We start from the raw sequence: 27,862 nt of genomic DNA on the forward strand, positions 1-27,862 counted from the left end.
TTATGTCTACAGTAAACCAAAGGACACCCCCATCACTGGTCTTCCTGTGTGTTAGAAAGACCTCACCTGGACATTTGTCTGATGGTGATTATTAACATTATATTTGCGTTATGCACACAGATTCAACATGCTCATTTCGCATTCCTGAAAATTAAGCCTCCTGACTTTAAGTAATTATTCGATAGGAAACGTACACATAGTTAGGTTTAATGTAAGTCAAATAGGAATCAATCCAAGCATGACTTTCACTTAAATAACAGGGTTGGTGATCACTCAGGTGGAGAGATCGAGGGTCCTGTTCATTTGTAAAATACTGCCCCCTTCTGGTAAATGTGGAGAATACAATGAAATCACTTCTCAGTCATGGTCATTAAAACACATTAATAACCGTGTGCATAGGCGCCGATTTATGTTTTCCTCCGTGGGTGCTCATAGGCGCACGCCATTTATATATATATATACACACACACACACCTATATATACCTATATATACACACCTATATATACCTATATATACACACCTATATATACCTATATAAACGCACTATGCACACCTATTCATTTACTTATTAATAAAGCCGTAAAGTAGATCTTTCAAAATGTACCACTTATCACAAATACAGGATTGGAGATGAAAAGTTTAACTGACACGTAGGCCTAACCGCGATCAGTTAGTGGGAAATTAATGTTTTGCGCTATTATCTAAATATCGATTAAAAAAAACGACTCATATAGTTTCTGGGAGTTTCTCCCTAATTTCTGATACGAGTTTTTGATAGTGGCATTTTTTCATCTGAGAAACGCTGTGATTGGTGGATAGGGAGCACCCGGAGCGGGCGACTGGTTATGTCGCTGTCACTAACATCGACATAACCAATCACAGTGTGACAGACGCTTTACATATCACCAACGGCAAGTTTAATTTTAAATGAATGTAGCCTACTGGCGGTCTGGCACACGTGGGGGCTCGTGCTCTGTATTTTCGTGGGTGCTCGCTATTTTCCGTGGGTGCCTGAGCCCCAGAGCACCCACGGTATCGGCGCCTATGACCATGTGAACTGAAGTTTTATTCATAATACAGTCCATCTCCTAAAACATAATTGGCTGTACATTACATAGAGAATAACAGGTATTTTAACTTGCATCAGTCTTTCCTCAGTCAGAGAGTTTTTTTTAGAGATGTGTGGATGTTTCATGGCTGGTGGTGGGGGGGTCTGAAATCTCCTTTAAAATGCTTAATTCAAGCATATGCAAGGAAATACATATTTTGCAGATACATTATTTGAAATGACCAGCAAGACAAATGTGGAAAGGCGTTTAAAGCTCTATATAAAACAAAAAAAACATGGGATGAAATTCATTTAGCACTAAAGACATGGTAATCAATTGCCATTATCGTGGTACATAATAACATGCAACATCTATTGTTTGTGGTCCACTGACTGAATTTATTGTGGATTTTATTAATGACAACCATCAGCTACTGTACCAGAGTTAGTAGAGAAGAGAGTAGAGAGTGAACAGAGGAGAGAGTGAGTAGAGAGTGAACAGAGGAGAGAATGAGTAGAGAGTGAACAGAGGAGAGAGTGAGTAGAGAGTGAACAGAGAGTGAGTAGAGAGTGAACAGAGGAGAGAGTGAACAGAGGAGAGAGTGAGTAGAGAGTGAACAGAGGAGAGAGTGAGTAGAGAGTGAACAGAGGAGAGAGTGAGTAGAGCGTGTTTTGTGTGATGCTTCTTTGAAAATACATTCAAGGTTTTCAACATATAGGATAAAACTATTCACTCTAAATACACAGAGTATATTTTCCCATGTAGGCCATGTAGTTACTAAGAAATACAATGGTCAATATAGTTACAACAAATACACTGGTCATCATACTTTAGTTACAGTAAATGATGTAGACAACCTAGGTTCAATTTTGCTTTTGAAATCTTTTAAATACTTGAGAAATTGCTTTGGCCTGCCTGAAGTGTAAGGTGGGGGGGGTTTCCACTTTCTGTATTTTATTCTGTTGGGGCAACATGCAAACTCAATCAAGCCAAATTGCACTTCGTCTTGGCCAAGTCGCCATTGCAAATGAGAATCTGTTCTCAATTGGCCTACCTGGTAAAATAGAGGTTCAATAAAGATTCAATAAAACATTTAACAAATAAACAACGTTGTTACTGAAGTGGTGTCTGTATAAGTCTTTGTTCACATCATGTGTCCTTCCCTGGGACTCACACATTAATATTAATTTAGCTTTCTAAAGCTTTCTGTCCCAGATTAAATGTTTAGACAGATTGTTGATTTGTGCTTAGTGGAAATATTAGTTGTGTTTCTCATGTGGTTCACAGGAAACTACATTTGTCTGTGAAACCCTATGAAGGTCTGACTAAAAGAGATGATTCTACTGCAAGCTTAAGCAACATAAACAGTTTCATTTAAATGTCTGAAGTTCACTGAGTTAGTTTTTAAAACTGCATGTCTAAACATTTTTACAATTCAGATCACTCCACCTGCCTATACTCTTTAATATGTAGAGAACATTACAATTCAGAAAATTTGGTTTTTCCTTTTTGATAATTTTAAACATCTCAAAGGGAGGAATCAACACCTCCTGCTCTTTGTCTCCCATCACTGGGTAGGACTTGAGGAAAGCTCCTGAACATGTGGTTATTTTAAAGCAGGAGACTCTTCCAAAATGTGTCATTTCCTTGCTGAGAGAGCTGGAGGCAAAGTAGCCAAATCTGATTATTTGGTTGACCTTACCCTCAAAAGCCGATTTGGATCTTCTGTATGTTGTGTGACAGTTAGGTTGCTTTAGTTTCAGTAGGCGGAGAGCATCAGTCAGGAGGAAATGCAGTGAGTGGAACTTAAAGGTGGTTTTGTACACTGTTTTATTGGTGCGGACTGCCTCATTAAATTCTGCATAGATTGGAGTATATCCTTTTGTGTAAACACAAATAGCTTTGATATGATCATGTGTAAGTTCAGCACTATCAAAATGTGTTGTTTTTTTTTTAAATCGGTCCTTCACATTTTTTGCACAAAGTTCTGCTGAACTCCAGGCTTTTTTAAAGGGCTCATTTTTCTTTTCACGAGGAAGATATTTCTTCTCCACTTCCGTGTACATTGGTTCAGTGCAGCCTTCGTACATGTCATCAACGGAGTCAGGGACCATGTCTAAAGGTATGCTGGGATTTAGACCAGGTGGACTGAAATGCACCTTCAGAGAATTAAAAGAAAAAATAATACATCAATTATACAATAAGGAATACAATTCCATAACAGCAAGCTTTAATCTCTTTTGTACTGTAGCTTTACGACACAGACTCAGAAACCATTTTACCGTCTTTGAGTCCACACCCAAAGTCCAAGTATGGAAGAAATACAACACAGCAACAGTTAGGATGGTGTCTCTCCACATGACTTCTACACCACCTGTGGACAAAACCTAGAGGGGAATGAACCAATCAATCAACCTAGAGGGGAATGAACCAATCAATCAACCTAGAGGGGAATGAACCAATCAATCAACCTAGAGGGGAATGAACCAATCAATCAACCTAGAGGGGAATGAACCAAACCCAAATAATCACTATCAACACTTTCATTGATGTGCCAATATATAGCCAATATACCATGGCTAGGAGATGTTCTTAGCATATCGAAAGCCTTGCAAATGCCAGTCAGTACTGTTCAATCAGAAGTGGAAAATGTAGGGATATTGTGAGACCATGCCAAGGTCAGGTAGACCAAGAAAGATTTCAGCCAAAACTGTCAGAAGAATTGTTCAGGATACAAAGAAAATCCACAAGTAACCACAGGAGAAATACAGGCTGGTCTGGAAAAACACATTGCAGTTGTTTCAAGGAGCACAATACAACGACACTTGAACAAAAATGAGCTGCATGGTTGAGTTGCCAGAAAGAAGCCTTTACAATATGAAAAAAAAAAGGCCAGTTACAATATGCCCGACAACACCTTGACACGCCTCACAGTTTCTGGCACACTGTCATTTGGAGTGACAAGACAAAAATAGAGCTTTATGGTAACAACCATGTGCGTTATGTTTGGAGAAGGGTCTACTCTGCCTTTGCTTTGGGTCATTGTCATGCTGGAAAGTCCAAGAGTGTCCCATGTGCAGATAACACCTGCAATAATATGGGGCTTCATAGACAACTATTACAAATGACTGCACGCTGTCAATGATGCTAAAGGGGCCAATACACAGTATTAAGAACTAAGGGTATGGAGACTTTTGAATAGGGGTCAGTTCTTTTTTTTTTTTTTTGGCCATGTTTTGTTTTATGATTGGGCTATTCTGTTATGACCTACAGTTGAATATGAATCCCATCAACAATAAAATACGTGTTTTGCCTGCTCACTGAGCATGTTTTCTTTACAAATGGTACATATATTATCAGTTCTCCAAGGGTATGCAAACTTTTGAGCACAACTGTATATTGTCAATCATGTAACATTTTACATTATCTATAAACACCATTAAAGCAGTATTACCATCATCAGATAACAATGGTTTTAGAGTTGTACTTACCTGACTTAAGGATGATATTCTTGTGTTTTGTTCTCCTCCAGGACTTCTGATTCACAAACAGTCTGCAAAGATCTACTTATACCTGGCCAGAGGTTTCATTACAAGCAGACATGACAACAGACTCTGTTCTCACACCCCAAAGGCCAGGCCCCACTGAGTCAAGGGCTAACCACAACTAAAACCAATTTGTGACAACTGTTGATGTAGAAAGGGCTTTATAAATACACTTGATTGATTGAACTAACAGAAAAATAGAAATATATTAATTTAGTCACGTCTGTTCCCATACAGTCAATACCAGAGGAATAATGCAGAAACTGACAGTTGATCATCAGGATGTGGTTGAACAGAGCAGGACCCGGGAATCTGGCCATGGTGGGAGTCCTGGAAATGGTTCTAGACATATTTACAGAGTTTATCTATTAACACCATTGTAGCAGAATCATCATCAGATCCTTATGGCTTTATAGTTGTATTTATCAGACTTGAGAATGACAGAGGTTGTAGTGTATTGTTCTCTTCCTGGTCTAATGTTTTTCACTGTCTGCCCTGATCTTATTAATCCAAGCAGAGACGTCTTTACAAGCAGATATAAACAGAAAACCTGTCAACACACTGAAGAACCAGATTAAAGGTGCAGAAAGTCACAATGATCATCACCCCTGTATGAACACGTACACAGCCTTACAATGGTTCACCACATGGAAACATTTCAACCAAAAATGACGCTCCCTCTTTTGTCTTTCTGCTGCATCTCGATACCAAATCAGCCACAGCTGGTGGTCATTCTCTCAGGTTACAGACTCTCAGGTTGAGTGACTGGAATTTTTTTTTTTTTTTCTTAGAAACAGCTTTTAAAACAATGTTTTAAGTGACCAAATATAGTATCCTAAGCTGAATTAAACAAAATATACATTCTCAGTTGTTCATTAAAACATTTCAGAAAATAGACAACATTTTTAAATGTGGATATAAGTCATCAGAGAGACTTTAGTGGTGATCATTGACAGCTGTTAGAAATGTTCCTACCCTGAGTCCTTTATCTGTAGGTGCAGTCTTGCAAACTTCTATGCCATTGTCACACCAAACTCAGAAGTAAGAAATGACAAGACAGCACAATCATACCTGGGACTCAGGCTAGCACAGTTCTTATACTTGGTATCCTCAGAAGCCAAACTCAACTTTAAGTGCAACCAGTCAGTGTCCTTCACTGGTGTATTATTGGATGAGAAACCAGCTGGTAATGTGTCCCTAATATTCAGTAGTTCATTCCAGGTGAAAGACATATGCATTGTTTCATTATGTACCAAACACAGGACCAGGGTCCAAAACAATGTGGCTGTCTAACTGGGCACCAAGCACTAGTAAAGAGTCCAACCTGACTGTAATATAGTTGTCATGGAATGAGATTGTTGATCTGAGCTGATGTCACACAGGAAGCTGTTAACCAACACTGCACATCCCTTAGTTCTTCCTTTTATATGTTGGTATAGTGCTGTATGTGTCTTAGTTGACTGTTCTCTAGACAAGACATTATTTGGGTACTATTTACTGTATGTTAGTTCACCAGATTCACTGTTGCCTTAGTGCCTACCTAAATAACAATGTACTATAATAAAAAACTAATTCTGACAACCAATAGTACTTGGTAATTTTCAAAAGACATGAAACGTGTCCATATCACAAACATATATTTCGACTTAATTTCTTGTTTGATAACAAAATCCACTTATCGAGGTTTCTTTATATAAGGTTTGAAGAATTATATAAAATCAGTCAAAACATAATATTTCTTCCACCCCATTGAACACCTGTCACTGAAAAGTGTCTGAGAATCTCTCCCTTACCTGTTTTAGTGAAAGTCTGCCCTCTTCAGGCTGCTGGGCAGAATGCACCATGTCAAGCTGGTTAAGGTCTCTGTTCAATGGTATGTTTAATCATTTACTACTGGATATCTTTATGTGTTATGCATGAGCATGGCCGTAGCTGACACCGGTAAAGGAGGATATGATTCAAAGGGCCCATGGCTTGGCAGGGCCACCTGATTGTAATATTGTCAATATAATCTGTAAGTGAAGGGGCCCGGGCATATATATTTTCAGGGGGCCCAGGATTCCAAGCCATGGCCCTGTGCATAAGTGTCCAATACGATCCTGGGTGTTCCTGAACATGAAGCCTCCTGACCTAAACAGGAAGGGTGATGGAAAGAATTGAAGTAATTATTCTTCAGTGAATGTAAACATAGTTAGATTAAATGTTAGTGACATAGAACCGTATACAGGCATGACTTTCATTTGAGGAACAGGGTTGGTGATGACGCAGCTGGAGAGATTGTGGGGCCTGAAAACTCATTCGTTTGTGACATTCCGCCCCCTTTTGGTGATTGTGGAGAATACAATATAATCACTTCTCAGTGGTGGTCATCGATACGCATTGTACTGCTGTAACTGTGTGGAGTGAAGCTTTATTCATGCTACAGTCCAACTCCTAAAAAGATATGCAAAACATTATTTACTGTAAATTTCACCACAGACAGAGAATAACAGGTATTTCAACTTGCATCAGTCTTTCTTTTTCAGGAGACCGAGAGCATGAGACAAGAAAAATTGCGAGGAGTTTAAGGATTCAGAACTTTTACTTTGTTGTGGAGTCCGCTGGTTAGTTTGGATTTACAGTACAGTACATTCAATACATTATATTGTGGAACCTGGGATCATACAGCTTTAACCAACTGTAACTACAGTCCTCTGGATAAGATTATCTGCTAAACGCCTTCCACAAAATTCTAACACTGTTTTGGCTTTAGCAACCAGAATCCCATGAAAACGTCTTTGATGATTAACAAGATTTGTAACATTCAGCTCAAGCAGGAGAAACTTCCAGTATAGATGTCACCTGTGTATTGCATTGAAGCACATTTTTGTTTATATATACAGTCAACCAGACATGGGACAAAGTAACCATTTTGAAACTTCACATGTCTCAAGTCATAACATTCGAGTCAAGTTTAGAATAAAGACAATGTTGTGGTTCAATTCATCAAGTCAAAGTTTATGTGTATTTCCTGTTTCTAGTACACTGCCAGTACACTAGACAAAAATAATCTGTATGAGGGCACTGAGAACTGTGACCTTCCTGTTTGTGAACCATCTTGCTAACTAATACCCAAACAAAAAGAAAAAAGAAACAGACCATAGGTTAAAATGGCTGCATTATAAACTGCAAATATATCACACCACACGACTGTCTTTTAACGGTCATTTGTTTGCGTGATTAATGCAGGGTTGAACAGATTTGAATGTGATCATGTCTCATTTTAAGATTTGGAGACCATGAAGAGACCATGAAATGCGGTCTTGTAGGGTAAACGTGGATATGCAAGCTGTATATTTTAATTACACAGACAATATGCATTCTTCATTACAGTAATATTTATAATTTTGGCTAAAAAAGAAACTACTTGTTGTGCAGTTATTTAAATGCAGGCCATCAAAAGAACATACATTTATAATAAAATGTAGAAAAAGTTATCCATTGCTTAACAACACTGTGTTCCACAGCCCCAGAGTCCTTGTCATCCTCAGAGAGTTTTAGAGATGTGTGGATGTTTCATGGCTGGTGGTGTGGGGGGTCTTCCTCTCCAAGGACATTCTCAATCCTACCAACTATGGACCTCTTGAGTGTCGGTGGGACATTATTCCCCATGCAAACATACAACACTGGTCTGAGGAAACTGGGGACTGTGGCTAATATTACTCCCACCATAAGTCCAGTTCTTATGTCCTGGTCTAAAACAATGCCTTGAAACAGAATGATGAAATAGATGGGTAGCCAGAAGATGAAGAGCATTGCTATCAGGGCAGTCATTACTCTGAGGGACTTGGAGGACACACTTATCATTTGTCTCGTTCTCAGTCTCGGGATAATTACAGAATAACAGAAGAAGATGATGAGGAAGGGCACTACAAAGCCACCAATGAAGTGACTCAAGATTATCTTCGCAATGTCTATTTCACCCGCAAACATATAGCGTGTACTGAGGGCAACAGATGAAACCCAGGTCAGGACCACCACAAAAGAGGCTTTGCCGATGGTACGGTTGGTCTGAGACCAGACTGGAAACACCACCGACACACAGCAATCAACACTGATGATGACCAGGAGGAAGACGCTGCTGAACATGGTGATGAATATCAGAGCAAAGGTGAAGTACACCATATCAAAAAAGTGGACGATGTAAACCGGTAAATAGGTGACACAGAATATGAAGTCTGACATGGCCAGGCTGAGGTACCAGGTGGTGTTGACCGTCTTCTTCATCTTGAAACCAGTGATCCAGATGACTAGGCCGTTCCCAAGAACCCCAACCAGGAAGGTGACAATGTTTACCACCAGGTAGAAGATACAGAATCCATCAGTAATGCATATATTGTGGTTTATGAGAGGGAAATTGTCATGTCTGTAATAATCATAATCCTCCATTGCAGTTCTGTAATAGTCATAATGCTCCACTGCCCGTGGGTAATAGATGTAACTCTCCTCCGTGTGATCCTCATAATCCTCCATTGTGTTTCGTGTATTTGACCTGTAATCCCTGTGAAGATCAGATGTTTCAGTAGTTAGGAAACTGTTTAGATGTCTGAGTCCATCTTGTACCCAATGTCATTTACAGTAGTGAAAGTACACATGGTGTCCTTTCTTCAAACCCAAACAAACATGCACTGGATAAAAGTTTTCGGGCGTTGTAACCAGTTCTGCATACTAGCGAAACGTCTCAGTATCAAAAGTTCTGCATGTATTTTATATGAAACGTCTTTCTAGATGGAACACAAATTTTTTTGAGTTTGTGTTTTGTAATCAAATACCTGTAAAATGTGAATTAGGAAAAATGTATTTTTTGATGATCTCATGTGTTTTTGTATTAGAGGTTATGAAATATTAGGACATACTTGGGAAAATAGTACCAAGCAATTAAAAAGAAAAAAGTAACAATAATCTGATGAACACATTTTGGATTACTGCCCAAGCAGGCAATTGATTTGTTTGATGTGTTGAGAGGTGTCATTGATTTACACTGGTGTTCCTTTCTTCTATATACTTTTTGAACATAAGTTCACCAGGCCTTTGAAACATGAATTGGACTAGGGGCCATAAGGTCACCATAACGTCAGACAAGGTCTGGCGAGTTGCTACTCCCTCATCAACTGCCCATACATTACAAGTACATGTCCTTTAAGTATCCGTTATGCAATTATGAAATACTGAAAATGTTCATCATAGATCTCAATATCCTGATCAAAATCTTAAGTTCAGGCATGTTCAGTCAGTAACATAAATTTGTAGTTCAAGTAACATACATTTGTTCTAGTACAGAGAAAATATAGCATAGACAATTACACTAAATTGAATTAGACTAAAAACAGACAACCTATTATAGAAGGAATGCATTGGCTTTATATTTCTAAGTAATACAATTTTTGCCGTATGAAATGTGTACATTTGTCACAAAATGTTCATACCAACAGTTGTCAACGTAGTCCAAGTCTAATGTATAAGATAAACAACTGTACATACTACAGTACCTCTTTGCATGTGCTAGGAGAATCACTAAATAATTATCCATTAATATATATATATATATATATATATATATATATATATATATATATATATATATATATATATATATATATATATATATATATATGTATATTATTCCTCACCAAACCACACACAGGTGTGATCACTACGTATAATTTACATCACTCAACCATGGCCAAACAATGAAAACTAAAAACAGGAGAACTCACACATATTCCTGTATCAACACATTATCAGGAGAGACACTTGTCACTGTAAAGTTTGATCCATAACCTGTACAGTACAATGATGAATATTGGAATACTGATCCCTTTATGCAAAACAGAGGAACTCCAAACCTACCAGTTTAAAAATCCCAACTATAACCTAGATATTATTACATTCCCACTTTAATCAAACTTCACACCTCTACTGGCGCTTATCACTTTGGTTGGATGGGGGCATCTTGTCAAAATATTTTTGAAGTCATTTTACATTTTTGGGAAATCATCTTCCTTCAACAAGGCCTCAATTAATTGTGAACTGTATATAGTGTCAATTGTATTTTAATCAGTAATTGGCATAACACCTCTTTCAAATTTACCACATCATGACTAGCTACTGTATGAATTCCACAGGAAAATATTTCCTACAGCTTTGGTATTATGGTATGTTCAATGATTTCCAACAATACTTAATCTCCTACCACAATTGATTAGTCATCATCAGACAATAATGGTTGTACCATTAAACTTACCAGGCTCTAAGATGATAGTTGTTATTTGTTCTAGTTCAGAAATTCCATTTGAAAACTGTCAGCAAATATGTACTTAGTTTCGTTTGGGGCTGGATTGGGTTTGTGCAAGAGGCGGATCAACTATAAGCAAGGGTTTCTGTGTGTTTGTGTTTGTGCACGTGTGTGTGTGTGTGTGTGTGTGTGTGATTTAGGTCTGCAAATCTAGATATGTATGAATGTCATCTCTGTGTTTCTATGCACAAATGAGCTAGATATTTCCTGTTTTTCACAAGAAAAGCTAATATTTTGTCCATTACAATAATATCAAATTTATCGTAAAAAACAGTGTGGACATTGTTAATGATGTGAATGACTATTGTAGCTGGAAATAGCAGATTTTTTTTTATGGAATACCTACATACAGAAGCCCATTATCAGCAACCATCACTTCTGTGTTCCAGATGCACATTGTTTTTGTTAATCCAAGTTTACCATTTTAAAAGGCAACTTTGTCATTAGAGAAACTTTTTGCAATGATCTTAACACCACTGAAAACTGTTACAGCCACAAAAACCATGTTCCTCTTCTCTTATCTGCCTGTTACTGTGGTGCATCAAGGTAATTTTGAATTACTATCAGTCCTTCCTTTTTACAATAAAAGGAAATGTTTGTTTTGATCTTTCTCGGGGGAATACATAAGAATGCAGAATTATTAGGCAACAATTGGTGTGCAGAATTATTAGGCCACAAATTTAGTTAAAAAATAATTTCTCCCAACTCACATGTTTATTCTCAGTTTTTCTTCATCTGCCCACACTGGTTTAAAGCTGGGTCCCCTGCGTGAGAGGCACTGTCTTTAACCACTATGCCAAGGCACTACAGACTTACCCATTGGCTGGACACCATTAAGCATGGGGTTAAACTGACTCACGTTTCATACAAATTTTACCTCCACCACAAGCGTCTATGAACTGTATGGCGTTTGCCGCTGGCTGTTTTAACAGTGTATTAGCCATTAATATGCTTTACCAGTATCTACTAACTTACTGGAATAGTCGTAAGAATTGAGCAATTTCTAACTAGACTGAACTTAATACAGCTAAAGCTATTTCATTTCATGGCATACCAACGTACTATTCTCTTTCACTTGTGAATTACATTGATACAAAATAACTATCAATAAAGGTGACGATAAAATGTGTGGAATCAACCAGAAATAGTCGCAATACTGTATAACCGTAAACAGTTTTAGTTTAGGCATACCCTGAATGTTGTAGCCAGCTAAGTGTCTGTCTATCCTAACCCAAAAAGCATGCCTGGGTGCGTACTTCGAAAATCCACAAGAAATAGTCGCAATATAACCGTAAACAGTTTTATTGCGGACTGCAAATAAAATGACTAAATGCTGTGGTTCTCACTAGATTCAAACTCAAGTCTTCCACGCGAGAGGCAGTGTATTTAACCACAACGCTACGGCACAACATGCTTCATCAGTTGCTAGACACCACTGAGCATTGTGTTAAACTAACTAACGTTTCTTATTAAGTTTACCTTCACAAATACCATCTATGAACTGTATGGCTTTTGCCACTGGCCGTTTCAACAGCTTATTAGCCAGTAATAGGCTTACTGGTATCTACTAACTTACTAGGAATAGTCATGAGAATTGAGCAATTGCTAGCAAGACTGAAGATGGACTTTTCCATGCCAGAAACAAGGGCAATATGACTGTAAACAGTTTTATTTCTGGCTTACTATAATGCAGATACTGAAGGTTACAGCGATCAAAGTTTTTGTCTATAAGCAATAATTCATAAAGCATACTTCGTTTTGACTGTGAGGAGATACGAACTCGGGACCTATAATTTACAGATTTGCTTCTCTAACCACTGCGTTATTTAACAAGGGGTAGACAGTCAGTCAGTCACTCACTCAGAACATTCGCTCTTCTTGACCGGCTATGCTTACGCAGTCCTGCAAAAACAGTTACAGTTTTTTTTATAGAATAACAGACTTCGATCCAAATACTAGTTTTAATCAATTAAACAAACAATTGTTTTAACTTGCCTGGGGTGAAAGGTAGACTTTCTATTCGTTACAGTGCAACAGCATACTCAATCAGATAATATAACATTCAAATGTATACAGGTCTGTACAACCAGTCAAAGTTACTATTGAAGGTGTTGCCTAATCTGAATATTCAAATTAGATATTTCCCTCTCTGGGCAGATAAAACTCTAATGAAATGTCAACTTTGGTCTCCCACAAATGGCCTGTTTAGTCAAGTTACCTTTTTCTTGTGGTTCACAGGGCAAATAGAAATGTGGATGACAGTTTTTCTCTATTGCTAGGAAACCTTTAATGAAACTGGTATTAAGGGCACCACCTCCAGTCCTGTCCTGACTATGGCCCCAGCCCAGCGCAGAGATGGCAAGAGGCATAGCCAGGGCATGACAATACCCCCCTTCAAGGCGTGGGCTCCCGGCCGCAAGACTGGGAGCAACCCAGGGGGGAGGGCGGGGGGACGACACCCGGACAGGTGGAGGCTCACTGGAGAGCCTCCGCCTGGAGAGGGCGCCGCCTGGGCCATAATTCCCCGGCTGGGGCCAAAGTCAGGACAGGACAGAGGGTGGTGCCTTTAGCCACCTTTAATCCTTTTTCGTCTCCCCAATTGGAGGTAGGTGTAGATCGTTGCCTCCAATTGGGGACCCTATTTATGTTTTATGTGTGGCCACACCCAGTGTGGTTCATTTGGGTTTTGTTTTGTACTGAATGCCCTAAGTCACTGGTTGCTGCTATTGTTTTGTTTCCTTTTGGATTAAAACCATGGATTACTTCCACCATTTTGACTCTGCGCCTCTGTCCTACCACAACCACAACCGTGACACTGTAGTTAATCGCAATTCATCAAATGTGGGATTTAGAATGTGTTCAGATTTTGTGGTGGGTAAACAACGTGGAATTATGATGAATGAAGACATTTTATTCTGCTATCCAGAAATGAGGTACCAGTGAAGAGCAGAACAGCTAAGTCCCAAGTCAAGTAATGACCAAGAAGGGTTCTGAGGATAAAAAAAGATAAATTATTTAACCCAAACTACCCAAAAGAACCCAAAAGAACACAGAAGTAACCAAAAGATCATAATATATATAAAAGGACACTTAAGGTACTCAAAACAACACAAAAGAACAAAAAACTACCCCGAATGAACACAAACAACAACAAAAATACGCATAGAACACAGAATAACACAGTAATAACCAGAGGAACCCCTAAATTCCCACATGGACACAATAATACACAAAGTACCCAAAAGAACACAAAATAAAACAAATAAACACAACAATACCCAAATGTACACAATACTACCTAAATGTTGAACAATTTAATAATACATTTAATGCAGTCAAGATATTTGCTAAATCTTCAGAAATCGATAATAGTATTCATTCAAATACGGTAACAGAAATACAGTGGCCACAGTGATACAGAGAAATATCACATGGTTTTAAATAAACTTGAGGATGAAGTGCAACCGTAGTGTGAAGAGTTACTATAAGAAGTACATTCTTATAGTAACTGATCATACTTGGTCCTGAGCTTAAAGTTCAGGCATCAATTAATACAGTATATTCTGGTATAGGTACAGTGAGGGAAAAAAAATATTTGATCCCCTGCTGATTATGTATGTTTGCCCACAGACAAAGAAATGATCAGTCTATAATTTTAATGGTAGGTTTATTTGAACAGTGAGAGACAGAGTAACAACAAAATAATCCAGAAAAACGTGTGTCAAAAATTTTCTAAATTGATTTGTATTTTAACATGGTCGACGTCCGCGATATCGCGGACAGTGCTCATTTGCATAAATACTTCGAAAAATAGATTCGCCATAATCGTCCAATTCCAATGGTATATTATTTGTAGCCACTTTCCTGAAGCGTTCCGTGTATAATTGGGGTTTTCCGTGTATAATATGGGTTGTATAGTTGTATAGTTTGGGTTGCTATGAGAACTTTTCACCAGGCAACGACATTGCCTATTCATCTTAGAAAGGCTCATTTGTCCACTACTATGAATATAACAAGCGCGTACATCACTATATATGATGTTTTGAACCATAAAACATTGTTTGTATTATATATAAGATATAAAAATAAATATTTAGTCAAAATAGTATGGGGATGTTCTTGAGTTTTTGGGAAGAAGTTGGTAATTTTTCTGAGTTTATAAAATATATAAGTCCAAACGTAACTAGCGATCTAGTGCTTTTTTTTTTGTGTCATTACACGTAAAGGAACCGTTTTATATGTTTTACCTTCTATTATATAATTATTTCATTATTTTCAACCCAATTAAAGTGTAATTTGATAGTAAAGGCATGAAAGTATGAGGAAATACCATTGACACAAAATCTCATAATGCTTTAAAAAAAAAAATCTTGATGCTGAATGGCAGAAATGTTTTCCGAAAACAATTTTTTTGCCTTTCAAACTGATGGGTTTTATAAATAGTGACCCAGAAGTCTGTTTTTATGTGTTTTTATTGTAGCCAGAGGGGTTGCTATTAAAAGGATACATCATAATAGGTTGTATCTGTTACAGAAATGAATCTAGGACCCAAAATGTCCCAGTAGTGAAATCCGGCCGAAAGCCCCATAGGCTACCAAGGGTGAGTGAAATAAGTATTTGACCCCTCTGCAAAACATGACTTAAATCTACTCCCATAGTCCAAGTATGGAAGACATACAGCAAAGCAACGGTTAGGATGTCTTTCCACCTGACTTCCCTTGTAGGACAACAAAACCTAGGGTGGACCAAACCAATCACCAAATATCACCGTCAACAGCATAACTGATTGCATATCAATCCAAACTATCTGCTGTTTGGGATTATGAATGTACTGGCAATCATGATTTTAAGAGCGTAACATAATATTGTGTTAATATTTTATTTTTAGAAATTGATAAAATTGATTTCAATGTCACCATCCAATTGTGGAATAATTAATATATAATATAGTGGTTTTAATGTTGAACTTACCAGAGGCAAGGATTATATTGTTGTATTTAGTTGTCCTCCAAGGCTTCAATATCGCAAACAGTCTTCAAAGATCTACTTACACCTGGGCAGAGATCTGATTATAAGCAAACACAACCACATGCCCTGTTCCCATCCCCCACATTTTCTAGAAAGGGGCAACCCCCTGGAAGATGTGAGACGGATATAATTGTGGTGAGTCAAGTGCTAACCAGAAATAAGCAGAACATACACCCATTGTCTTATTGTCTTTATGTCGTGTGGAGGACATACATTGTTGTCTTAACATGTTCATGTCATGTGGAGGACATACATTGTTGTCTTCACGTGTTCAAGTCGTGTGGAGGACATACATTGTTGTCTTAACATGTTCATGTCATGTGGAGGACATACATTGTTGTCTTCACGTGTTCAAGTCGTGTGGAGGACATACATTGTTGTCTTAACGTGTTCATGTCATGTGGAGGACATACATTGTTGTCTTAACGTGTTCATGTCATGTGGAGGACATACATTGTTGTCTTAACGTGTTCATGTCATGTGGAGGACATACATTGTTGTCTTAACGTGTTCATGTCATGTGGAGGACGTACATTGTTGTCTTAACATGTTTCGCTGATATTAATTGTAGTACATACACACGTCATCTTAACACAAAAGAGGCTGTATTAACACAAAAAAATGTGTCTCTGCTGATATTAATTGCTGAATATTATTATACTGAATAGTATTTTAGTGAGCTAGTAAGATGTTAAGTCACTAGGCATCTCAGTAGGTACCCTGGTCTGATTATTGACCTTATCCACATCCAAAGTGTGCAGTGTGATGCAGTTAGTGTGTGTTTGCTATCAACCTGGGTGTCTCAAACCCTGTTTTTGGTCAGACGGTACACTGGCCTACTTACAAGCAGACAACCATAAACCCTGTTCCCACAGTCTCTGCCTTGAAAGTGTAAAACCATTATAATCAGGTTGAGTAGTGCAAACCCCAATTCACTTCCTTTCAGTGTATAGAAGAGTGGAGGATCAGATTGTGAGGGTCGACCTGTTATTAAATACACTGGAAATGGTTCTAGACATATTTACAGTTCATCTATTAACACCATTGTAGCAGGATAATCATCAGATCCTTATGGCTTTATAGTTGTATTTATCAGAGTTGACAATGACAGAGGTAGTAGTGTAATATTCTCTTCCTGGTCTAATGTTTTTTACTGTCTGCCCTGATCTCCTTAATCCAAGCAGAGACGTCTTCACAAGCAGATACAAACAGAAAACCTGTCAACACACTGAAGAACCAGATTAAAGGTGCAGAGAGTCACAATGATCATCACCCCTGTATGAGCACGTACACAGCCTTTTGTATGATGATTTTTGTTTTTCTGCTGCATCTCAACCCCAAGTCAACCACAACTGGTGTTCATTCAGTTGTCGTGGTCACAGACTCTCAGGTTGAGTGACTGGAAATTAGTTTTTGCTGGTTCTTAGAAACAGCTTAAAAAACAATGTTTTAAGTGACCAAATCAAGCTGAATTAAACTCAATATACATTCTCAGTTGTTCATCAAAACATTTCAGAAGAAAGGCCACATTTTTTAATTTGTATGTAATTCTCAGAGACTTTAGTGGTGATCATTGAAAGCTGTTAAACATTTTCCTAGCCTGAGTCCTTGATCTGTAGGTGCAGTCTAGCAATCTTCTATGCCATCATCACACCAAACTCAGAAGTAAGAACTGACAAGACAGCACAATCATACCTGGGACTCAGGCTAGCACAGTCTAATAGATGTTCTTATATTTGGTTTCCTCTCAGACTAACTCTTTTCTTATATTTGGTTTCCTCTCAGACTAACTCTTTTCTTATATTTGGTTTCCTCTCAGACTAACTCTTTTCTTATATTTGGTTTCCTCTCAGACTAACTCTTTTCTTATATTTGGTTTCCTCTCAGACTTGCTCTTTTCTTAAACTTGGTTTCCTCAGAAGCCAAACTCAACTTTAAGTGCAACCTGTCAGTGTCTTTCACTGGTGTATTATTGGATGAGAAACCAGCTGGTAATGTGTCCCTAATATTCAGTAGTTCATTCCAGGTGAAAGACATATGCATTGTTTCATTATGTACCAAACACAGGACCAGGGTCCAAAACAATGTGGCTGTCTAACTGGGCACCAACCACTAGTAAAGAGTCCAACCTGACTGTAATATAGTTCTCATGGAATGAGATTGTTGATCTGAGCTGATGTCACACAGGAAGCTGTTAACCAACACTGCACATCCCTTAGTTCTTCCTTTTATATGTTGGTATAGTGCTGTATGTGTCTTAGCTGACTGTTCTCTAGACAAGACATTATTTGGGACTTGGTATTTGTAAATCAGGTAATTGTAAGGTTTTTCTTTTTCTTTTTTTTTTCAATTGAGTTTTTCACATTATAGGTCAAATTAAAGGTGGAAAAGGTTCTGACATGATTTATCTTTGTCTCATTCATTTACATCAGAAGAATCGGGCATTTTAACAGGGTTGTGCAGACTCTTTATATCCACTGTATTAACTGTAGGTTAGTTCACCAGATTTACTGTTATCTTACATACCGAAATAAAACAATGAACTCTAATAAAAAACTTATTCTGACAACCAATAGTTCTTGGTACATTTCAAAAGTTAGTGAGACAGGAAATGGGTCCATTTCACAAACTGAAAGGGATAGTGTGATCTTATTTCTTGTTTGATAGCTATATTCAGGGCATCTGTCGTGTAAGATGACCCAAATATTTCACCCATCTATGAACATAGGTCATCTCTAACAAAACCTCACTTTTCTGCCCTGCTGCCTCTGATCGTGTGGACTATGTACACCTATGATAGTTGGAGCCTGTGAACTGTGGATTATGTCTATTTTTATACTTGAAGAATTATATCAAATCAGTCAATCATAATTATGATATCACATTATAAAAGTAAACAGTTATTCTTGAAAACATTTCTTTGGGAACCCAAATTATTAAATATTTTCCTTTACTCATCTATGTAATTGGATATTTCCCACCCCATTATATGCTTGTCACTCTGAAGTGTCTGAGAATCTATTACTCATTTGTTTCATTGAAAGTCTGCCCTCTTCAGGCTACTGGGCAGAATGCACCATGTCAAGGTGGTAAAAGGTTTATTTTTACGTTTGCTGGTCACTCATGACAGTGTTCTGGGTTTCCTTTAGGCCAGTGTTTCTCAACACGGTTCCTGGTCACAACAACCCTGCCCAGCATGTTTTAGATCTATCCCTGCTCTGTCACACCTGATTTAAATGATCAGCTTATTATCAAGTCCTTCATGAGCTACATCAGGTATGTTAGGGAAGGGAGAGAACTAAAACTTGCAGGGAAGGGGGGCCTCCAGGAGCAGGTTTGAGAAACACTTTAGGCAGTATTTCAATATTAAGAATTACGGCAAATAAATGTTATCTCAGTTTATTTTATTCTTTCCATGATATGAGAAGTTGAAATATTGTAAATGAGCAAAAGGAAAAATAACACTGGTCAATTCCCCCCAATCATACATTTCTATAATGCTGCTATTTCTATCTGAAAAATATATTTTATATTTTCCCATGGTTGTAACTACGTGCTGTTTTATACATACAGTAAACCAAAGGTCACCACCAACACTGGTCTGTTTTATACATACAGTAAACCAAAGGTCACCACCATCGCTGGTCTGTTTTATACATACAGTAAACCAAAGGTCACCACCATCACTGGTCTGTTTTATACATACAGTAAACCAAAGGTCACCATTTTAATATCCCTTACAGATAAAAATTACATTATACATAGAAATTACATTATTAACAGAAATGTTTGCAGATATTGGCATGTTGTGCTTATACAGACATTACAGTAGAGAGGAACATTGTTGATTAATGGTAAGACCTTTAAGTGGGTTCAAACTAGAGTGTTACTTCAGAAGGTTAATGTGTGGCCAATCATTATTAATCGTTTCTCTATGTATTTGTTCATCATTCGCTCATGTTACCTAATGTATTCATTAATGATAGTTCATGTACCCTTATCGGAAAGTGTAACCCTGGAAACACTCTTAAGTTTGAAGGTGTGAGACAATGATTAGTGTGAGTTTGTTGCAAACTATAACACATAGAGAACCAGGCGAATGTATAATATATCTATGATATTCATGGTCTGTTTAATCTTTTAGATATAGATATTCCATGTCATGTTCGAGTTGAAGCAACTGGCAGAAGGTTTTCTGACTCATCACAAGTGGTGTTGGCAAAATCTTTATCATAAGATTACAATGATCTTATTATGGAATTCACATCTATAGAAATGACTGAGATCAGACTTTACAAGCTGACACCCACTGACACTTTTTGCAACCAAACAAATAACATCCTGCTAACAAGTGTCAAACCTCATCGAAAGTGTGAGATGTCCCTCATCAGGCAGGCAGACCTGAAACCTAGTACTCATACAGATGCAGCAGTCCATAAAGGCACAGTAATGCAAATAAAACAGTTTTGTCAGGTTGAGTGACTGTTGATTTCTCAGGTCAACATTTAACGAAATTTAGCCCTAAATATCGATTGTAATGGAACTATACAGGAATAGAAAATGTTTATCATCCTTGTAAATATGCGATTAAAAATATTACATTTGGTGATTGTGGAATGTCATCAGTCATCAGAATGACTTAACTGGTGACCTCTAACCGCTCCTTCCTAGCCTGAGAACCAGATCTGTTTGTGTTGTCTTGTTAATTTCTCTACTCCCAGCTCCAACATTTATTGTCTCCCCTTTTAGCTTCTCTCCACCTACGATCCATGAACAGAGTCTTTAAATGTTGACCTTCCATAGTTCTTACATGTTCTCCAATAATTACAAAGTTAACACAGTCTTTGATCCTCCAGCACATCCCCTCCAATATCTGTCTGTCTTCCAATCACATACTGTGATGGCAATTTTTAAAGTGCAAAACAGTTCTTTGAAAATGGTAGGTAAGACAGGAGAATCGACCACAGGATCAGTAACCGAGGACGAGCCCCCAAAATGTGATGGCAATTTCTAAAGTGCAAAACAGTTCTATGAAAATGGTAGGTAAGACAGGAGAAATCAATTGCGCAATAAACAGTTTTAATATACTTGCAAGTAGAGAGTACGCAGGTAACAAAGTAACAGTGAATAGTCTCAACACAAAACAGGCAATCGACAGTATTTAAGGACAGGAGAGGGGTGTGACAAATCCTGCACATTCCAGCTCAACAGGACACATTCCCTTTGTTCCATTATAACCTACACATCACACAAAGGACAGCTCTCCTTCCTCCCATAAATATCTTCTTCAACTCTAAGAGTTCCAACCGAACCCAAACAGACAGTAGATGTCCTGGTGAGTTTACACAGATAAGGAGATAAAGAATAACCCTTTCATCAGCTGATACCAGTCAATGATGCCCCCTATGCAAATACCAGATCCCCCACATTCCTCTACCTATCTAAACAGTGGGACTCAGTCCTTTATTCAGTGAGAATACATTGTATAAAGAAATTTCCCTGACAATACGTGTATTCTATATCCTAACCTTACATGGCCTGGTAGTGTCCCCTCTTGGGTTTCCTGGCTCCACACACTTATCAGGTTGTGTGGGGCCCCTCAATAGTGGATACCAACTGCTTGCAATACATTACCTCATATAGCACAAGATAACGAAGTATCACTCCTCTTACAACAGAATACCTCTAAAATACATGGGTATCATCAGGGAAAGACAGGCTTCCTCACAATGGTATGTTCCAACTTAAAGTCCATGGGTTTATTCATAGAGTCTATGACAGTCTCATGGAAAACTCCTATCAGAAGGTATGGACAGGGTGTGTGGGACCCATCAACAATGGGGCATCACATTTCCTACCTAGTGTCCTTCGTACAGAGATAGTTAGTACTCTCATACAATGTGACAAGCTTTATTCAGATACTTTTCATGCCCAGCATCTATCACCCAAAACAATGAGATAAGAGTTGTTTAGAATGTACTGTATCTGGAACTCAGGCTGTTTCCCAGTTACATTGACCTTTTTTATGATGTATAACCCTCATTGCCTTAATCAAAAAAAATCCTCTCTACTGAAACGTCTGTATAAATAAAACCTGCCAGTATCTGCAAACATTTCAATTAATAATGCAATTTCTATTTCTATTGTAATTTCTACCTGAAAGGGATATTAAATTGTTGGCTGTGTTTGTAAATATGTGCTGTTTTATACATACAGTAAACCAAAGGTTTCCTCCAGATGTGACACTTGGCATTCAGGCTCAATCTTGTGGTATGGCATTGTAACTAACTCATTGTCATTCTTCATTTCTATGGATGCAGACATTAGTCTGGACCCTCTGCTCAGCTTCTCATATGAAAAAGGCCAGGATTGACAACGATTTATAACTGTGACAAGAATTTCCTCAAAAAATATAGTTATTTGTATTCCACTTTGAGTTACTCCACCAGAACACATCTGAACCCCTCTTTCCTTGTTCTTTCTTGATCCAGTCCTGCTGATAAAATCTCTTAGGTGATTGCTGATTATTTAAACAGAGTTTCATTAAAGGTTTCCTAGCAATAAAGAAAAACTGTCATCCACATTTCTATTGGTCCCGTGAACAAGAAAAAGTTAACTTGACTATACAGGCCATTTGTGGGGGAACAAAGTTGAATTTCTATTTGAATTTTATCTGTAAAACCCAGAGAGGGAAATATCTAATTTGAATATTCAGATTAGGCAACACCTTCAACAGTAACGTTCACTGGTTGTACAGACCTGGATAAATATTAATATTAGATTATCTGATTGAGTTGTTTTTGCACTGGAATTAATAGAAGTCTACCTTTCTAGCAACTGTTATTCTATATAATTTACTGCAACTATTTTTTCCCTATATAATTTATTGTTTTAACCTTTTAATTTAATCTGTGGTTTAAGGTCAAGAAAGTGACCTTTAGGTTATGTACATTAGATGCTGACTGGTTTTGTTACATTCCACTGTGTTTCCGGTTTATAACTTGACCAGTTCACTTAAAATGAAATGTTCTAGCCGTCTCAAAAGACATCAATTACTTTTTGGAATAAACCTGAAATGAATTCTATCTTTTGTTGTTGAAAGTTTGTCCCTAAAGTAATAAATAGAATGGTCTACAAAAATGTTTACATTTCAATCAAGACTTCAACAAATTGTTCAACAAGTATAACCTGAATCTGTTATCGTCCCATTTCAATGAGAATGCAGATTATATGATCAAGCTTCCCACATCGGTCTTCAGTGGTAAAAAGGAAGGACTGATAGTAATTGTTTCAAAATGACCAAAAAGCATAGCAGCCAGCATGATAAGAAAAGAAGAACATGGACTTTGTGGCTGTAACCGTTTTCAGTTGGGTTAAGATAATTGCAAAAACATTTCTCTAATGACCAAGTTGCCTTTTAAAATGGTAAACTTGGATTAGCAAACAAAATGTGCCACTGGAACACAAGAGTCATGGTTGCTGATAATGGGCTTCTGTATGTAGATATTCCATTAAAAACCAGCCGTTTCCAGCTACAATAGTAATTCACTTATTAACAATGTCTACACTGTATTTTTGATTAAATGTGATGTTATTGTAATGGAAGAAAAATTGCTTTTCTTTTGAAAACCAGGAAATATCTAAATCATTTGTGCTTAAAAATCAAGATGACATACATACACACCCATATCAAGATTTGCAGACCAACATCATGAGCACAGATGTGTGCACACACACACACACACACACACAAAACCTTGCTTATAGTTGATCCGCCTCTTGCCCAAACCAAACCCAGACCCATACGATACCAAGTAGATCTTAGCAAACAGTTTTAAAAAAGCACAACAATCATCTTAGGTTCTCGGTAAGTTTAATTGTACTACCATTAATGTCTGATGATAACTAATCAATTCTGGTAGGGGATGTAGTATTGTTGGAGATCATTCAGTTTGTTCTTCAATTAAATGGTTCACATTATAGGTCACATTAAAAGTGGAAAAGGTTCTGACATGATTTATCTTTGTCTCATTCTTTTACATCACAAAAACCTGGCATTTCAACAGGGGTGTGTAGACTTTTTATATCCACTGTATTCTTCTTCACTCTCATTACGTAGTTGTCGGCTGCCATGTCACAAGGAATTTAATTGTTCAGGATGACGCTGTGTTGCTTGGTTCATCTGACAAATAAACATTGAAATGTGTAACATGGTTTGGAATTCTAACTAGATTTTTCGCCAATGTGAGGCGGTGGTGGTGGTGGAGGGTGATGGTGGTGGGGGAGGCAGGAAAGATCCACATGGGGATTTGTAGTAGAGCAAATTACACTACAGCACTTATATTATGTTGCAACCTGGTCTCAGAAGGATGACGTAGACTTTTTTACATAAATTTTAGGCAGGGGATTTCGTAAGAAATATATTATGTGCAGTAAAATAACATTAGAGTCGGAACGGAGAAACAAAAGCAGTTACTATTGTTTGAACCGGTGACCTTCCGCATCTTAGACAGGCATGCTACCCACTGCTTTTCTTTGTAATTCTAACTCAAACCCTAACCTTAACCCCAGTGCTGTGATACCTAACCTTAACCCAAACACAAACCTGAACCCCAGCACTGTGAGATCTAACCATAATCGTAACATTTGATACGTTGTAATAGAGTTCCTAAGATATGTTACGTTTTAATAATTTCGTTATGTACCATACGTTTTGGTGGCGCATTGTAATGTAACCTAACGTCACATACGAAATCGGGTGCCATGGATTTTCATAATATAGTCTACGTAGGTTCCTGAGACCAGGGTGCACGACCCAACCTGAGGCTGTGAGCAGATAGGGTCAACCACATTTTTCAAAATAAGGCCAAAAAACCACAACCTGCGAAAAGCCCAAACGCATATTATAAGCAGACTTGGCAACACTGTATGGAACACAGTTGGCTAGGCTACACAGCAATGCCAGCTGTCTCAAACAAAAATAATAATATTGTGTATTTCAGGATAAAGATATGACAAGGATAATTACTTTCTCATTCATGATGTTTTAAAAAATCTGCCATTTCGTTTAGTGGTTGAAATAATTATCGCATACCCGGTTGTCAAGGGAGAGAGTAATTCTATTATTTATTGCAGCATTAGATAGGCTTGTTCATGAGGTTAAGGAACTGGTCTTCCTTACCCAACCTCAATCTCATCTCACTCAAACTCTTCTTACTGTAATGTTGGTTACAAGCAAATGTATACATTGAAGGGTGTGTCTACCTAGCAAAGATCAGGTTTCTAAGACAATAACCCCCATGCCAAATGGTCAATGCAAACATTCCTGGGGTTATCAGAGCGCAACCTACAGAGAGACAATCTAAACAGAGATGTTTCTGTTGTTCTCATTATCTAGGCACATTCATGTCCAAAAAAACATACATTCATATTGAAATTGTTAATGCTCAGATTCCACAATGTCCTTGAAAGTCGTCCCCCAAAAAAAACTATTCATATTATTATTATTACAAGGACGTGGGTGTTCACAGTCTGTAACAAGATGCTGTATCCCCTTCTGTCTCAACTTAGTGTGTAGTGACCTCTAGAGTCCCCCTGTTAGTCTAATTATCTACCATACACGTAACAGGGAAAACAATAACACACAAGGGGAAACAGATATTAACTAGTAATGATTAGAAATGTGGATTAGGTGTGTGTAGTTGTGACAGGAAAGGCCAAGGGGCGTTTAGGATAACGTGTTGTGTGGTGCTGGGAAACTGGAATACAGGACCAAGGGAACATTGGCAGAGTCCCCCTGTTAGTCTAATTATCTGTCCTGGGTTCAACACTAAGGGGTGGGGGGGTGTGGGGGGGTGAGGACACCATGTGTACTTTCACTACTGTAAATGACATTGGGTACAAGATGGACTCAGGCATCTAAAAAAGTTTCCTAACTACTGAAACATCTTATCTTCACAGGGATTACAGGTCAAATACAAGAAACACAATGGAGAATTATTTATATTGCAGACATGACATTTTCCCTCAAATAAACTCAAATATATGCTACACTGATGTGTTCTGTATCTTTTACCTGGTGGTCAACATTGTCACCTTCCTGGTTGGAGTTCTTGGGAACGGCCTGGTCATCTACATCACTGGTCTCAAGATGAAGAAGACGGTCAACACCACCTGGTACCTCAGCCTGGCCGTGTCCGACTTCATATTCTGTGTCGCAATTCCACTGTTTAACATCATCCTCATTTTTAAAAAAGTGGATTGCATCTTTGAGCTTTTCATGAGTTCCTTCATTTTTGCTCTGATATTCATCCCCATGTTCAGCAGCATCTTCCTCCTAGTCATCATCTGTGTTGATCACTGTCTGTGGGTGGTGTTTCCAGTCTGGTCTCAGAACAACCGTACCATCGACAAGGCCTCTATTGTGGTGATCCTGGCCTGGGTTTCCTCTGCCCTCAGCACTCGTTTTATGTTTGTGGGTGAAATAGACAGGGAGAAGATAGTAGCGAGTAACTTCATTGGTGGCTTTGTAGTGCCCTTCCTCATCATCTTCTTCTGTTACTCTGTAACTATCCTGAGACTGAGAACCAGACAAATGAGGAGTGTGTCCTCCAAGTCCCTCAGAGTAATGACTGCCCTGATCGCCATATTCATCATCTGCTGGCTGCCCTTCCATGTCTTCATGCTGTTACCCTGGAACCACATATTTTACATCCCAGAGGTCATAATACCTGGACTACTGGTCGCAATAATGTTAGCCACAGTCCATAGTTTCCTCAGACCAGTGATGTATGTTTGCATGGGGAATAACGTCCCACCAACACTCAAGAGGTCCATAGTTGGTAGGATTGAGAATGTCCTTGGAGAGGAAGACCCCCCCACCACCAGCCATGAAACATCCACACATCTCTAAAACTCTCTGAGGATGACAAGGACTCAGGGGCTGTGGAACACGGTGTTGTTAAGCAATGCTTAACTTTGGTGACATTTCTATTATAAATGTATGATCGTTTGATGGCCTCATGTAAAATTCCAATTAACTGCATTTAAATAACTGCATAAAAAGTAAGCTTTTAAAGTGGTTGAGGGTTAAACCGAGATTGACATTTTTTCTTTTATCTTATATGAGAAATGTTACTGTAATGAAGAATGCAATTTGTCTACATAATAAAACCATACAGCTCACATATCCATACTTACCTTACAAGACAGCCATCCAGTGGTCTCTTCATGGTCTCCAAGTCTAAAGAAGTCACAGTAAAACAGTAGATAACAGAGACATGATCACAGAAACTCCCTTCCACACTGCATTAATCAAGCAAACAGACAAACTACCATTAAAAAACTCTTTATAGGTTTGTGTATTTTGGGGGCTAGCTTGTTCTCAGATCTGTATACATTTTTTATTCAGCAAGTAGTTTTCCATCAACCAGAGCATAAATGTTGTGTGGTTTCAAAGAAGTTAGAAGGTGTTGCAAGACCCCAATATAATCCTATCAGTTGTCATATGGTTAATGAGGTCTGGTGGTTTTGTGTATTTTTACATCCAGGACACACAGTTCTCATTAATGCGGTCATACAGAGTATTTATAACTCAAAGGTTATGACTTGAGACATACTGAGGACTTTCAAAATGGTGACATGGTCCCATGACTGGTTGACTGTATATACAGTGGGGAGAACAAGTACAGGTGCTGGTCATATAATTACAATATCATCAAAAAGTTTATTTATGTCAGTAATTCCATTCAAAAAGTGAAACTTTATTCATTCAATACACACAGACTGATATATTTCAAATGTTTATTTATTTTAATTGTGATGATTATAACTGACAACAAATGAAAATCCCAAATTCAGTATCTCTGAAAATTTAAATATTACTTAAGAAAAAAAAGATTTTTA

General features: G+C 38.0%; 3 protein-coding genes across 5 annotated transcripts; 1 reads left to right on the forward strand and 2 right to left on the reverse strand.

The window, feature by feature from the left end:
* Positions 1-1,653: 1,653 nt before the first annotated feature.
* Positions 1,654-5,390, reverse strand: LOC105008693 (NAD(P)(+)--arginine ADP-ribosyltransferase 2-like). 3 transcript variants are annotated; one of them, XM_010868049.4, is made up of 3 exons: positions 4,543-5,390; positions 3,334-3,438; positions 1,654-3,210 (listed from the first exon to the last, which is right to left on the reverse strand). In XM_010868049.4, the coding sequence occupies exons 2-3, from the start codon at positions 3,409-3,411 to the stop codon at positions 2,470-2,472; spliced, it is 819 nt and encodes a 272-aa protein (XP_010866351.1). In that variant the 5' UTR covers positions 3,412-3,438; positions 4,543-5,390; the 3' UTR covers positions 1,654-2,469. The 3 variants fall into 3 exon arrangements, with proteins under 3 accessions (XP_010866351.1, XP_028974251.1, XP_019899465.1); XM_029118418.2 differs by lacking the exon at positions 4,543-5,390 and adding an exon at positions 3,551-3,756 and having other exon boundaries at positions 3,334-3,494; XM_020043906.3 differs by lacking the exon at positions 4,543-5,390 and having other exon boundaries at positions 3,334-3,756.
* Positions 5,391-7,924: 2,534 nt separating this feature from the next.
* Positions 7,925-15,987, reverse strand: LOC105008692 (C3a anaphylatoxin chemotactic receptor-like). The gene is made up of 2 exons (XM_010868047.3): positions 15,902-15,987; positions 7,925-9,136 (listed from the first exon to the last, which is right to left on the reverse strand). Exon 2 carries the CDS (start codon positions 9,106-9,108, stop codon positions 8,152-8,154), a length of 957 nt encoding a protein of 318 aa, XP_010866349.2. The 5' UTR covers positions 9,109-9,136; positions 15,902-15,987; the 3' UTR covers positions 7,925-8,151.
* A 9,959-nt stretch (positions 15,988-25,946) lies between these two features.
* Positions 25,947-26,898, forward strand: LOC105008691 (C3a anaphylatoxin chemotactic receptor-like). The gene has a single exon (XM_010868046.3). It carries the CDS (start codon positions 25,947-25,949, stop codon positions 26,868-26,870), a length of 924 nt encoding a protein of 307 aa, XP_010866348.2. The 3' UTR covers positions 26,871-26,898.
* Positions 26,899-27,862: the final 964 nt, after the last annotated feature.

The sequence above is a fragment of the Esox lucius genome, chromosome 25 (assembly GCF_011004845.1).
Source record: "Esox lucius isolate fEsoLuc1 chromosome 25, fEsoLuc1.pri, whole genome shotgun sequence".
NCBI classification, from domain to species: Eukaryota; Metazoa; Chordata; class Actinopteri; order Esociformes; family Esocidae; genus Esox; species Esox lucius.